A 15,538-nucleotide genomic window follows, 5' to 3' on the forward strand; every position below is an offset into this window, starting at 1 on the left:
CCTATCCGCAGTGCGACTGAAAGTAGCAGGGGGCAACTCTCTATGTTTTGTAGAACGTATAATTCCCTATTTATTGGTCAAAGGTTTTGCCGGATTTAGAGTATAAAGTGGATTGGAACACCCAACCTTCAGCCCTGGCCTTGGGATCATTCCCTCTTCTGCCCTCTGTCCCTATACTGACCGCAGCTTTCTGTGGTGGGCTTTTTTATAAGCCCACACCATAGCGCCCAGAGGCGGTGGAGTTTATGGGCTGAAGTCATTAGAGCTCATAAGATGACAGTTGTCACTTTCTTGAATAAACAGAGACGCCTGGCCATGAGTACAATCTGTTCACCCCAAGATATCGACATTCTCACCTTGATACTTACATCTTGATTTCAACTTGACTTCAATCTCCAGGCTTCTCGTTCCAGCAGTGATTAAGAGGCCGCTGATTAGCTGATCTGTCCTCAAAGGAGAGTGGATGCTGAAAGAAGGGGTGGAGGTGGAAGGTGGTCTCAGCCAGTCAGCGAGTCTTGCACAAATGTTGCTTGCAACGAGAAGTAGGGTAGGGGATGAGAACAGCTGCATAAACCAATTATAATAATTATTGATTATCCATGCACACCTTTATTATATAAGTGACATACAACTATGGCCACAACGATAGTAGATACTTCAAAAGCACCAGGACTCTGGGTGTAAATCAGACTTTCCCCTTGAGTGATTGCTGGTAGAAGCAGGGGATACTTTAGAGGTTGCGTAAATCTAGGGCCATCTTAAAGGAGTCAGGGGTCTGGATGATGCCCAGTGGACAGCCGTAAGGTGGGCAAGAGAGAATGGCCGGCTTGATTAAGTGTTCGAGGAGAGGTTCTTTTCTACCTGCCACACAGTCTAAAATCATTAAATTTGTCCTGCTCTGTAATTTGAAGGGTACTAATCTTAAGCTCATCCGTGTCTACCTAAAGTACATGGTTTTCGTTCCAGCACATACTAAAATGGTCATGAAAAAGTCCCCTTGGAAGTTGTGGTCGCTGGTCGTAGTGCAAATATTTTCACTCATTTGCCCAGGGTACCTGTTAATGAGGTTGGAAGCCTCCCAACGGGCCTGCAAGAAGGCGGGTGGCTGTGCTGCTGTTCGTGGGCGCCTGATTTCTGCACCCACTGTACTGTGGTATATAAATAAATAATACCGGATCTATTTTTGTCTAGGCATAGCAATAACAGATAGCTCAATAAATAAGAGTCAAGATTCGAGGTAGTAGGAGTTTGCAGGTTTATTACAGCATAAAGGACAGGAACAGGACAACCTGCATAGGAATAGGATGGCAGAGCCCGGCAGCTGCCGGGGCTGGATCTGGGATGAGCGCGCTCTCTGGGGAAGGACTGGCGTAACATTTAATAACAATACATAAGCATATATAGTAAAACAGTTGCATTACAGTACATACGATAGGCGGAGCAGTGGGTGTGGTCAATAGCAGTCGCGAAAGATAAGGGTGAAAGTAGGTGTAACAGAGGCGTATACATAGACATGTGATGCAAACGTAACAGAATATGTCATGAATGGGGTGGAGACATGGAGGGGGCTACCTAAGGAGCCGGGACCTCTGACCTAATGGTGCGCGTATACTGGCAATGACGTGTTACTAGAAGAAGCTGGGGGCTATGAACTCTGTGCTAGGAGCAGAGACTGAAGTCTGGAGAGTCAGGGCGACATGTACCTAAACAGTATCTAGTATCTGATGTTTAGAGAACATGTTGATAGAATCCAAAAGTTATCGGGGTAAAGGCTAACGGACTCTAAGACTGGAGCATGCATTACTCTACATGTAGTGCGTGATGAAGAATATTAAATGACCATTAAATGCAGTATTTCTCTTACATGGAGACGTAAAGGCTAGACAATGACGGAAACTATTGATGCGATTCAGTAGCTTAGGAATGCAGAGAAGGAGGGCTGAACTGATAACTGGAATCATAACATACTCTTGGCAGACTCAGAGGCAGAGCCAGGCTGAACCGGGCACTGCAAGGCAGGAAGTAAGTGAAGGGTCAGGAACACAGGTGGGGGCTGTATCGCTCCTCAGCGAGGCTCAGGAGACAGGAGCTGAATCTGGTGTCCGGGCCCTTTTGAGGCCTAGAAACGGGGACTTTACAATGGAATAACGTGCACACTGAGAAACGTGGCAACGTAGCTTTACATAGGCCTGATATTCGTAGTATTCACGAGAACTGGAAATTGGCATACTAGAGGTGGACACAAATATAATTGCGTCTTTAATCGAACATGGGGAATACATATGCATATTAATCATGCACACATAACATATGATGGAGGACGCGTAGGGACACAGAACATGGCAAAATTTACTTTTCCACATTCCCTCCTTGTCACTACGTTTCCATCAGGAAACATCAATATTCATGATACCATCTATCATTTCATACAGTATCATTTGCTCGTCTCGAATTTTCTTGGAACGGGTTTTAGAACGGGGCTTGGGACTAGGAATACAAGAGGTAGCACAAATGCCGCAAATCGCAGGGCCACATTGTATACAGAGGCAGCAGCTGAATATGATCGCTACGGCAATACCTAGAAAGGACAAGACTTTCCATCCCCAAGCGGAAATTATATTCCAGAACCAACCGGACCATGTCCAGGTGCCTGGATCTTGGTGTAACAGATGGGCAATTTTATGGAGTCTGGTTATAGCTGAATAAACAGACGGTGCGTTATTTGGAATGAAAATGCAGCAACTAGATCCGATGACTCTACAGGCCCCGCCCCTATCGGCCAATATGACGTCAAGGACGAGACGATTCTGTAAAACGACAAATCTCATAGCAGATTGCTCTTCAGTTAAGTTACCTAGAGCAGAGGCAGTCTCATTTACTACAGCTTCAAGGGTTCTGGTTAACCTTACGAATTAGCTTACTATTCTGGATAGGTCCTATAAAGAAGAAGAAACCTCTATTGAAATCTGTATACTGTTCTAGAGCAGTTTCAGTATAATCGACAATCGGGGACTCGATCTCCCTTTTATGTCTAAGGTGTACTAGATGTGTGTTTCTATGATAATCAGATGGGGCTAGGAAAACTGGTGGCAGTAGGAAGGCAATGTAACAGGTTCCCTCCCAATCGAGGGGCAGACGAACATATGCGGTCTGACCACAAATAAAATAAGAATGACGTGAAGCTTTAAAAATAGATTTCCCACTGTCACTATATTTGACAATAGTAGTACAATCACTATGTCCTACATGTACGGAACCATTATTTCTAACACATAATTCGCCTTTGACTGGTAGTACTGAAATAGCAGGTAAGTCTGGAGTGGAATCAGACTGAACATTCAGGACCATGAAATTCGAAGAATAATTACCTAAATTGTAAACTTCATTCTCTAGATCTAACCCTGTTCTGTGGGGAAGACCTTGCTTGTCTGGGAAACATGTACTGTTAAGAAAAGACATATCTGTTGAGGATGACGTTAACGTGGACCATGCTCCACACGAACCATTATGTGAAAATGGATAAGGAAAGAGTGGCAGAACTTCCTTCGGTGTCTGAAAAGGGGGGAGTCGACCACACACCCAACAATTAGTGGCATTGCTGGTCTGGTGTGAATAATGTAACATGCGGATAAAAGAATTGTTACGCATAGCGAGGCGGTAAGAGAGTTCATGAGGAGGCAGATCACTAAACGTGTGCTCTACTGTAACATTAGAAGACTTATTTACATGAGAAACTGGAAAATACAGATAAAACGCATAACTGGTGCAGGAAATCATAATACTGAGAAATAATATGAAACATAGAAAAACGATACATCGGATTGAGTTTTGACTAACTCTCTCACTATGGGGGTCTATTTTATACATGTCAGAAACCGGTCTAACCGTTTCACCTAGGGGAGGACTTAGACAATCAAACTGGCTGACTTATTTTACTATACCTTAATTTAAGCTTATACTCCTGTTGCGGAGTTTTCTCTAACAGGGTAGGGTTCGTAGCAATGTCTTTTGCGGGACAGTCCTTAAGAATAGTACTTTGGCAGTCCTTTAAATCCTCGGAAATGTTCTTTGAAACTGGTTTCAATCCATAAAATTTCTTGATGTGCGAAAGATGCACCCAGCCTTTGCGTCCCTCCAACTTCACGGCTGTACGGGTGGCCAGGAGGACCTGTCGGGGCTCCTTCCAGCGAGGCTCCAGCGGACTTGAACGATCGAAATTTTGCACTAGGACCATGGATCCGGGAACGATTTCATGCGGTGCCACCTCGGTATTGTCTGGAAATGCGGCGGCAACCTGTGAACGACAAGAGTTGAGGGCAGACATCAAGGAAGCTAGGTAATCTGTCAGCATATTACTTGAAACATCGGTAATACTTCGGGGTCTAGGAGTACCCCACATGTTAGGGGGGCGGCCGAAAACGACCTCATACGGGGACAGACCTGATCTGGAATGTGCGACCATGCGCATATAGAACAGAGCAACTGGCAGAGCTACTAGCCAGTCCACACCTTTCTCTTGACAAACTTTTGCAATTCGGATTTTCAGGGTCTGATTATGTCTCTCTACGAGACCGGCTGCTTCAGGATGGCGTACACAATGGAACTTCCACTGGTACCCTAACAAAAGGGACACGTGTTTCATGAGTTCAGATGAGAATGGCTGGCCGTTGTCAGAATATACGACCCTAGGGAGTCCATAACGGGGGAAGAACTCACGAACCAACTGCTTGGCAGTGGTCGCGGCTGTGTAATCTGGAACTGGATATGCCTCCGTCCACCTGGACAAAGCGCATACAACTACAAGGACATACTTGAAACCTCGACATCGCTCCATCTGAATGTAATCCATCTGGAGGACTTCAAAAGGGTGGTCAGGGGGCTGGAATCCACCTTGTTCCACCGGGACACTTTTACCTGGATTAAACTGACAACATATCATACAGGTACGGACTTTCTGCTTGGCTGCAGCTCGCAAATGCTTGTTGAACCAAATATTCTGGATACTGTCTAACATAGCTTTTTCTCCTAAATGTGCTGGACTATGTGCGGTATTGATAATGACTTGAACCATGGAGTCGGGGAGAAACCATGTGGCTTTACCCTTTGTTACCCATCCCTGATCTGTCTGGACCCCTCCTTGTTCGGACCATTTCTTGATTTCATCGGGAGTAGCATGTAACTGGATATCTATGACATCTTGTGTAGGGTCTTTAACTGTCATACAGGTAGTCAGATCTGGAGTGTGTGTCAGTGTCATGTTAACTGGAATGTCTGGAGTCTGAGCTGTAAGCTTGGCTGTGCGATCTGCTAGATCATTACCCTGGGAAATAATGTCAGTAACTTTCGTATGTGCTTTGCACTTCATGATAGCAATGGATGTCGGTAAGTGTATTGCATCTAACAGAGCTTGAATAAGGAGACCATGCTGAATCTTGGTTCCATGAGAAGTCATGAAACCTCTCTCCTGCCAGAGCACTCCGAAGTCGTGTACAACTCCAAATGCGTAACGTGAATCTGTGTAAACATTAACTTTCAGGTTTTTAGCGTGTATGCAGGCTTGAGTCAGAGCAACTAGCTCTGCTGCTTGAGCAGACAGGGTGTCAATACGGTGTGTTTCAATAACTTCAGTGTCAGTAGTCACTGCATACGCGGCTACTAGTTCTCCTGTACTTGTTCTCATACATGAACCATCCACATAAAGTGTCAGGTCGGGATCTGGTAATGGAATATCCGTCAGATCTTGTCTTGGCTTTGTCATGATGTTAACTACTTCCACACAGTCGTGTGTGGCAGAATTCGAAGTAACTGATGGTAACAATGTAGCAGGATTTAAAACGTTGCAGCGTCTGATTTCTATGTGTGGCTGGAACAGTGTCAGTTCATAACCTGTCAATCGTGCAATAGTCAAGTGCTGAGTCTGTGTTCGGTTTAAAAGAACTTCCACGGAGTGTGGAACTTGTACTGTCAGGGAGTGTCCTAATACTATGGAATCACTTTGTCTGATAGCTAGAGCTGTGGCTGCAACTGACTTAAGGCACGCAGGCAGCGCCTGGGCTACAGGATCTAATGTGCTCGAAAAATAAGCACAGGGCTTGTATTGTCCTGCTTGATCTTGTGTGAGGACAGATAATGCTGTACCTTCGCGTTCTGTGACGAAAAGTGTAAAAGACTTACTGTAGTTCGGTGTTGCTAGAACTGGAGCTTGACATAGGGCTTTCTTTAAATCATTGAAACTAAGTGTATGTTCAGATGTCCAAGGGAGGACAGTCGATACGGCTGCCTCCTGTGTCGTTAACTGTATCAGTGGTTTAGCTAGAAATGCATACTGAGGAATCCATTGTCTGCAATAAGAAGTAAGGCCGATAAAAGCACGTACCTCCTTCTGGGTCCTTGGCTGAGGAAGACTCGCTATTAACTGGATACGGTCTGGTGTCAACTGCCTACCCCTCTTGGACAGTAAGTGTCCTAAGTAGACCACTTGCTGGACACAGAATTGAAGCTTTGAAGGGGACACCTTGTGCCCCATCTCGGCTAGGAAATACAAGACTGTAAGTGAGGCTCGCTCGCAAGCACGTTCAGAACGGGCTGTGATCAGTAGATCATCGACATACTGGAGCAGGGCAGTGTCAGTTGGCATGTGAATATTGTCTAGTTGTCTCTTAAGTGCTTGACTGTAAATACTAGGACTTTCTGTGAAACCTTGAGGAGCGCGTGTGAACATATAGCTCCTTCCATTTAAACAAAATCCGAAAAGAAACTGGCTGTCTGGATGAATGGGGACACTGAAAAACGCATTCTTGAGGTCTATGACTGTGAAAAATGAAGCTTCGGAATCAATGACTGTCAATAGGGAAGAGATATCTGGGACAACTGGGTACTGGGGAATAATACATTTATTAAGTTCTCGAAGGTCAATCACTAAACGATATACTGGAGGTGCATTTGGATCAGTACGTTTCATGACAGGAATGATCGGAGAATTACATACATTGGAGTCAGTTTCTACAACTACTCCTTGAGCGATGAGCTCGTCAATAATTTTGGATAAGGCTGCTACAGCCTCAGGTGGCAATCTGTACTGCCTGATTCGTGGCAGGACTACACCTGGCTTGAGAGTCACACGATGGGGTGTGATTTGCATAAAGCCAACATCAGTTGGACCTTGCGCCCATAGATGCTGCGGAACATTAGACAATCTGGGATCAAAATCTCGTAATACATAGTGACCCTTGAAGTCACGTAGGAACAATCGTATTCCCTCTGGGGAGCAGCATATGACTGCACCTAACTCTTTCAGTGTCTTAATGCCTAATAGATTTTCTGGACATGACTTAGTAAGTAACAGATCAGTAGTGCGGGACAATGGACCTACTTCTAGAGTAACTGGCTTTGATATTTCATTTACAATAGGTTTTCCTGAAAATCCAAGGGAAACATTTCTAGAGCCTGAGAGCGGAGCCCCTGGAACTTCGGCGTGACTTATAGTGGTCCTACTTGCCCCTGTATCAATCAGAAACTTTCTATCTTTCCCTAATACTTGACTATGAACATAGGGACCTTCTTGATCTACAGGTATCTCGATGAGAGGCAAGCCTACCTCCCTCTCTAGGCTGTTTCATGAATATGGCTGATACTCTGGATACTCAGACTGTGCATACTGGTACATCTGCTGTGTAACATGCTGTGTTGCAGCGATAGGCTGCGGTACTGTAACTGTCTGTGGTGCATTCTGTGACTGAGGAGTCTGTGTAACTTGTTCTTGTCTAGGCGGACGTGGTCTTTCTTTAGTCTTACCGGTAGCTATGTTGTGTTTCAGAACTGCACACTCGTTTATAAAATGACCTGGCTGTTTACAATAATTGCAGTTTCCTTTAACGGGAGCTGCAGGATGACTGGCTTGATTTGGTCCCCTTTTCTGACTGTCTTGAGGAACGGATTGTGCAACTAGTACTTTCATTTTCGTGTCTTTCATACGTTTCCTTTCGTGATCTTGTTCTTCTCTGATTCTATTCTGGTGATACTGAAGCATCTGTAACATTTGGGACGGGGTATTAGCTTGCCAGGTACTTTCGACTTTCAAAACTCGGTTTTTAATTTGTGGACTTGAATTCTCGACTAGTTTAGTAACAAAAAGATGAGGGTATGATTCGCTACTTGTCTTGAGGCCACTGTTTATGGTAAAACATTTCTCAAATCTGGAATAATAATCACTAATATCTTCGTCTTGTTTCTGTTTACAGGCTGAGATTGCATCCCAGTCTTCTTTTCTAGTTGTCAATAACCTAGGCAAAACTTGTATTAACAGTTCAGGTAATTCTTTACATTTATCTCCAAGACCGGTACCTGGTACTCGTGCCTTGTCTTCAGCTTCTAGGACTGTCCAATCGATCTTTTTCTCTCCCACCTCCCATTCTTTTTCTTTGAGTTTCTCATATACCCCTGCGGGCAACAGGACCTTTAACATTTTAATAATATCTGGATACGTGTATTCTCCCATACGGAGCATGTCTTTTAATTCTCGGTGGAACCCTGCTGGATCTTTATCATGACAGGGAATTAATGTTTTCATCTCTAAGAGTTCCATCTTTGTGATCGGGGTGTAAACAAACACTCGTTGCATCTCACCACCGTCTGTCTTAATTGGATGTACTTCTCGTAACGGATTCTATCTGTCTATGTAAAAGGGTTTACTTTCTGGGGGTGAGACATGAACAAAATGTGGGTTCAGAAACGTTCTGTATTTGTGGCGCTGTTCTAGAATGACACTAATCAAATCAGTACCTAAACCTTTCCATTTATACTGGAGTAACTCATTCAAGACATCGTGTAACGGACCTGGATCAGAATGTTGATCCTCATACAATGTGATGAGGTGCTGGGTCATATACATACCCGCCAGTCGTTGCTCGGTTGGGGGCATTTTCAGAAACATTTGTGCCACTATTTCGTCTGGAAAAGTGGTAGAATCAGTAATCCATCGGACTGCTGATCGGACTAGTTCTTGTTCATGCATAGTACTTAACTCGCTATAACCGATTCGTGATTTCAGAATGTGATCGGTAGCTTGAAATACTTGTTCTAGAGAACCTTGTTCTAGTGCCGGATGATGGAAAGTTGACTTGTGTTCTAGGCGTAAATGGCGGTCTGGGAATCTAGATTTTCCTACATACGCTATTCTGGCGGGATTCTCGTCCTCTACCTCTTCAGTAGAAGAGTCATTTTCTTTCTCGCTTACTTGTGCTTCTTTGCGTTGTTCGTGTATCCTTATTATTTCTTTACGAATCTTCTTGTACATACTCTCTATACTACTGATAGTCTTGTGTTTACCCTCGGCTATATTATCACTCCACCTTGTCAGGATTTTCATTTCGGCCTGATCTTTAGTCGGGGAATCTTGTTCTCTGATTAGACAATTAATCAGAAACTTTAATAACATGAGCTGGATCTCAGCTTTCCTTTGAGACATGACTTCACTAATACTTTCTGGATCATTCCCTGTACGGATGAAACGATATATTCTGTCTAGATCTTCTTTCATATCTGGTAGGGTGACTAGATACTCGGTCACCTTTCTCACGCGTAATGAATATAAAACCATATTATCCTCGCCTGGGACTGGATCATAGCCACATTCGATAAGGGCTTTTCTTATTTCTGCAACAGACTGATATCTGGGCGTACGCTGTGACGCTTGTGCATGTAATTCGGCTAACGTTAAACGCTTGTGTGGCGGCGGGGTTCCTGGAGGACCTCCCCCTGCGGCCCCTAAACTAGAGTCGTCTACTGATGCTCTTCGTCCTGGCAGAGTGGGAAATGGAAATGCAGGCTGGACTTGTATGGCGGGCTGGACCGGGGGTACCGTAACAGGTACTCCGGTGTCTGGAGGAGCGGGAAGTAAATGTAAATGTAAATGTAAATGTGTTGGACTTGTAAAGCGCACAGCTGCCCGTAAGCGTCCCGGCGCTTGCTTAGGGAACCCGTCCTGGTATTCCCCTGTGAGAAACCCCGGCAGGGTGTCCACAAGGTGAAAGCCAGGCATCCCGCCGCGAGGGGCCGTAGTGGAGATTAAGCAAGCTATTGCCCAGAGTCGCAGAGTGTGACCCCGTGAGTTGAGTAGGCACCAGAGCGAGAATTGTCGAGGCCGTGGAATTTTGGGCCCGAGACCAGCCGAGGCAGGGAATCGAACCCTGGTCCACGGTCGATCTCAGCTTCCGAATCTGCCGCCTCTAACCACTGAGCCACGCTTCTCCTATCAGTGCCTGATTTACAGGGACTGGCGGAGCAGGAACAGGATTTGCATATTCTGGGACTGTGTCGTCCAAATAGGACGAAATGAAAATATCAGCTGCGGTCGGTTTGTGACGTAGCTTGGTCGGAACTAGTGGTGGCGGGAAACTACTGGATGCCTCTGGGGTCGCTTTTGGCAAGCCCTCGGCAAGAAGAGGATACATACCCTTAATAAGAGCATGCCTCTGTCTGTCTGACTGTTCGGTTTTAACTCGTTCACCAATCTCGATTAAATCCCTTTCTTGGGCTCGTTCTAAGGATTCTCTACTTAGTTCTGACTTTCTGATTTCTTTTTCGGTTCTTTTATGAGATTCTTTGCGCCATAACTCAATGGCATCTTTCTGTGACTGTCTGGCTTTCTTTTTCCATAATGCTTCTTCTACTCTCATGATGCACTCGGCATCCCACGTACCTGATACGGGCCATCTATACTTTTCTTCCAAACCTTTGGTATACTCTACCCATAAATCTAGATACAATATGGCGCTTATGCCATGCTTCTGATACATGAAATGACCTGGACTGTCCCTAGGCGGAACAGGAACTGCTGCTTCTAGCAGACCTTTTCTGGTTTTTAACTGACGCAGTTTTGAAAAGAGCGGCATGACTGAACTATAATCTGGACACAACACAATACACAATAAACACGATAATTACTTCACACTCATACCACGACATTAAAGTACATGAAGAACATTTAAAATATCAGTTCGAACAGAATACTACCTGGAATACGGAAAACAGAATACATGAATTTTCTCGAGAACAGAACTGACTAGAACGGAAACTAGATGCACTGCTGAAACAGTACGAAACTTACCGGTCTCATACAGAGACACGTCAGGACCCGCATCCACCGAAGTGGACACTTCGTTTTGTGGGTCTGTGTACCACCAACCCACGGACCAGAGTCAATTAGATTGACCCTGTCTAGATACTACCCCAGCAACGGTACTCACCGGGCAGCAAGAACGGAAGGCCTCGGACTGGACTGGACTGCTTCGACGCCGGACGGACGAACTTCGGACTTCTGTTACGGGTGGGCCTCCGGATACCTCGGACCTTGGACTCTCGGCTTGGGCTCTGGTCGGGACTCGCCGCGTTCCTCCACCGTCTCGTCTGGATGCTGGACCGCCTCCTCCGTCTCCTCCGTGGGCCTGAGGGATACTTAAAGCAGAAATATCTGCCGGTGCGCAGAAGAGTTCCGTCACGACTGCAGAGGATCAGGGGGCCGGCGTGGCTTCACCGACGCGTGGGGAAAGGGCAAGTCCCTATTCGGGCGCCATTATGTGGTATATAAATAAATAATACCGGATCTATTTTTGTCTAGGCATAGCAATAACAGATAGCTCAATAAATAAGAGTCAAGATTCGAGGTAGTAGGAGTTTGCAGGTTTATTACAGCATAAAGGACAGGAACAGGACAACCTGCATAGGAATAGGATGGCAGAGCCCGGCAGCTGCCGGGGCTGGATCTGGGATGAGCGCGCTCTCTGGGGAAGGACTGGCGTAACATTTAATAACAATACATAAGCATATATAGTAAAACAGTTGCATTACAGTACATACGATAGACGGAGCAGTGGGTGTGGTCAATAGCAGTCGCGAAAGATAAGGGTGAAAGTAGGTGTAACAGAGGCGTATACATAGACATGTGATGCAAACGTAACAGAATATGTCATGAATGGGGTGGAGACATGGAGGGGGCTACCTAAGGAGCCGGGACCTCTGACCTAATGGTGCGCGTATACTGGCAATGACGTGTTACTAGAAGAAGCTGGGGGCTATGAACTCTGTGCTAGGAGCAGAGACTGAAGTCTGGAGAGTCAGGGCGACATGTACCTAAACAGTATCTAGTATCTGATGTTTAGAGAACATGTTGATAGAATCCAAAAGTTATCGGGGTAAAGGCTAACGGACTCTAAGACTGGAGCATGCATTACTCTACATGTAGTGCGTGATGAAGAATATTAAATGACCATTAAATGCAGTATTTCTCTTACATGGAGACGTAAAGGCTAGACAATGACGGAAACTATTGATGCGATTCAGTAGCTTAGGAATGCAGAGAAGGAGGGCTGAACTGATAACTGGAATCATAACATACTCTTGGCAGACTCAGAGGCAGAGCCAGGCTGAACCGGGCACTGCAAGGCAGGAAGTAAGTGAAGGGTCAGGAACACAGGTGGGGGCTGTATCGCTCCTCAGCGAGGCTCAGGAGACAGGAGCTGAATCTGGTGTCCGGGCCCTTTTGAGGCCTAGAAACGGGGACTTTACAATGGAATAACGTGCACACTGAGAAACGTGGCAACGTAGCTTTACATAGGCCTGATATTCGTAGTATTCACGAGAACTGGAAATTGGCATACTAGAGGTGGACACAAATATAATTGCGTCTTTAATCGAACATGGGGAATACATATGCATATTAATCATGCACACATAACATGTGATGGAGGACGCGTAGGGACACAGAACATGGCAAAATTTACTTTTCCACAGTACTACACCCATCTTTGCCATTTAAAAACAGCTGCTCGTTACTGGTGTTAGGAACACCTCCGACCCTGGTATTGGGGTGCTGGGATGAGGATGGTGCATGGCAACACCAGACAACTTTGGCGCCATCTTGAAGGCTGTCAGCCGAGCAGGCTCTAGTTACCCATAGCAGCACCAGGGCCCCTGCTGAACACTCAACTACATACTTCAGGGGAAAATTAGGTGTTTAAGTTTTGTATAGAACTGTCCAGGGATTAGTATGTGCAAAGAGTAACTTACTACATAGAAGCAATAAAACAACAATAAATGATATACAGTGAAATAAACTATTTCCGTGGCTATAATTCTGTTCTAATCACTACCCTGATTACCTCCCTTTGTGCTCACAGTGTGCAATAGTACCCCTAAATTTGGAGGAAGCCAAAAGGTCTTTGATGAGGTCAATATGCAAATGATTTATATATATACATATATTTGTATAATTAGTAAAAAAAACTCTTGATGTTGTTTCTTCAGAAGGATGAAACATTAGACGCAGCTGAAGGAATCCTGCGGAGCTGGAGAGGCGCCCCAACTGCACCATGACTCCAACCTATCCCTTCACAACTTCACAAACTGCGGGTGCTCACCGGTCTGCACAGACGCTTCCTGACCCAGGCCGACTGCACCCATGCAGCCTCCAGGGGGCGCTGTCTGGAGACAGACCTCACAGCCCAGCGGTGAGCCCTTCCGCGGTCCTACCCAAGATCAAGAGATGAAATTGAACTGAGACTCAAGATGGAATTGACAACAGCACAAACCCTGCCCTGCTTAGATCACAGCAACATAGTTTATTTAGGAGCTTCACAGGAATATTTCCAAAATCTCTAAAGGATTCAGACGCAAGAAGCGCACTTTACAGGAATCAGAAGCACTTCGCCCCAGCATTAAAACAATCACACTGGCTGCTGGAATGAATCAACTGTAAAAAAAAAAGCTTTGTGTGAATGGTATTGTTGCGCAAACCCTAGCCATCTTCAGGAATTATCCGTTGCTATGTTCAGGGACACCTGCTCTGATCTACTCTCATGAAATGAACACAATAAATTTAATTTTGAAAAAATACAGGGAAAAACACTAATGTCATCATTATGAGTGGCCCACAAAATCTCCCAGATTTTTCCCCACTCTGAGGTTATCTATACCGTGTTTATTGGTTACTTCAAGGTATAGAAAATCCAGGCTATTACCAGTGGATGCTGAGTGTCCCCTCAGGAATTACCAAAGAAATCAATAATTTTGGTCCAGTTTCGACAGTAATTTCTCATTTCCTCTTGGATTTTCTCATGGTGATTTCAGCACCAAAACTCTCCATATGAAAAAAACAAATCCTTGGAGAATGATTCCAGTGGGGCTGTAACTCCTGACACCAGCCCCACCAGAATTAATAGGCCACTCGTAATGGGGACAGGGATCTCCCTATGGATCCTCCTATCGGAAATTTGCTGAACCTACCAGCCTTCAGGAGAGCACAGAAAGTGAACTCTTCAGGGAAGCCTTTGATGAGCACTGAGCAACTGTCCTGGCGTTCACCCTTTCCTCCTCTTTAGACCACCACCTGTCCTCCCCTCACACAAGATTATCCTTCTCGTTGCTCTTCCCTAGACACTGCGCTACACAGCGGCCTTAGCGACAAGTTGGCGCTTTATAAATGTTTTTCTGTGCTGTATCCCTTGGGATTCACTGTGGGTTCCACTCATTCTCATATATGGCCAGTTTCCCCTCTCGTATCCTTCAGGATTTCTGTGCCCTCCCTGACACTCTTACTTTGTCAATTGTGTCTTCCTTCTGATCCACTATCAACCCCTCGTCCTGTTCTTCGCAGGATCTTTGTAATCCCTCTGTCTCCTATCAAGTATTCCCCTTTCCCATCTCTCCTCTCATCATAGGAACAAAAGGGTCCCCTGTCCTGTACTCCACAAATCTACTTTGAAATCTCCCCTTTCCGGTCCTCAGGATCCGCTGTGGTCTCTTCTCCCACAACATGATCCGGGTTCACTTTAGCCGATTCTGTGATGTAATATCTGCTGCATCCTAAGATGTCCTTCTGTCACAAACACCTTGCTTGTGGTATAGAACGTACAAAGTGATACTTCTTTTAAACAAAGGGCAACCTGGCGGGGCGGCCCACTTATGCATGCCGTAGCTACACTCAGGAAATGTCTCATCCTTAACTCTGCATGCTGATCTACTGTCTTCAAAATAAGCCACTAGACTGGATTTTTATTAAAGGAAATGGCAAAGTCTCATTTTTTCTTGTTATTACGTTAAATCATTTACCCGTACACAAATAATTGTAGCCACAACTAGCAAACACCGAGTAGTGCAGATGCATGGTTGAACTCAAATGACAGATTTTTCAAATAACATCTGCTTTGTCTTTGATAATATGAAGTATCTACAGGATCAAGTGGGCTACCTGGTATCTCTGGCCTATGGTGTAAAATACAGTCACGAAGAAAGCTCCATTTAGGGTGGCAAACTATTAGACAACCACTTTCTCTCACTTTTAGATATAGACTCTTGCTTGTTGCAGTTTCTGTTCAATTTATACCCTAATATGTCGTTTCCTTGTGATCCTTTGCTGTTCCGTCTTTTTGTGTAAAAACTCTTTCCTGTCAGGTGGAGTCCTGTATAACTAGATAAATTAGTTTTGCATTTATTTCCTTCCAAAACATGCATTTTACACAACATGCATTTTATACTTACAGTT

The 15,538-nt window shown here is 45.0% G+C and overlaps 1 protein-coding gene across 1 annotated transcript in view; it reads left to right on the plus strand.

The window, feature by feature from the left end:
• The window catches only part of LOC144761131 (kynurenine--oxoglutarate transaminase 1-like), a 127,042-nt gene extending 111,968 nt beyond the window's left edge, over positions 1-15,074 (plus strand). Inside the window, exon 9 of the mRNA XM_078646591.1 lies at positions 13,303-15,074. Coding sequence (XP_078502717.1) covers positions 13,303-13,371 — 69 coding nt within the window. The 3' untranslated portion in view covers positions 13,372-15,074. The remainder of the gene's footprint in view (positions 1-13,302) is intronic.
• The last annotated feature ends 464 nt before the right edge of the window (positions 15,075-15,538 follow it).

Source organism: Lissotriton helveticus, chromosome 5_2 (assembly GCF_964261635.1).
Source record: "Lissotriton helveticus chromosome 5_2, aLisHel1.1, whole genome shotgun sequence".
NCBI lineage: Eukaryota > Metazoa > Chordata > Amphibia > Caudata > Salamandridae > Lissotriton > Lissotriton helveticus.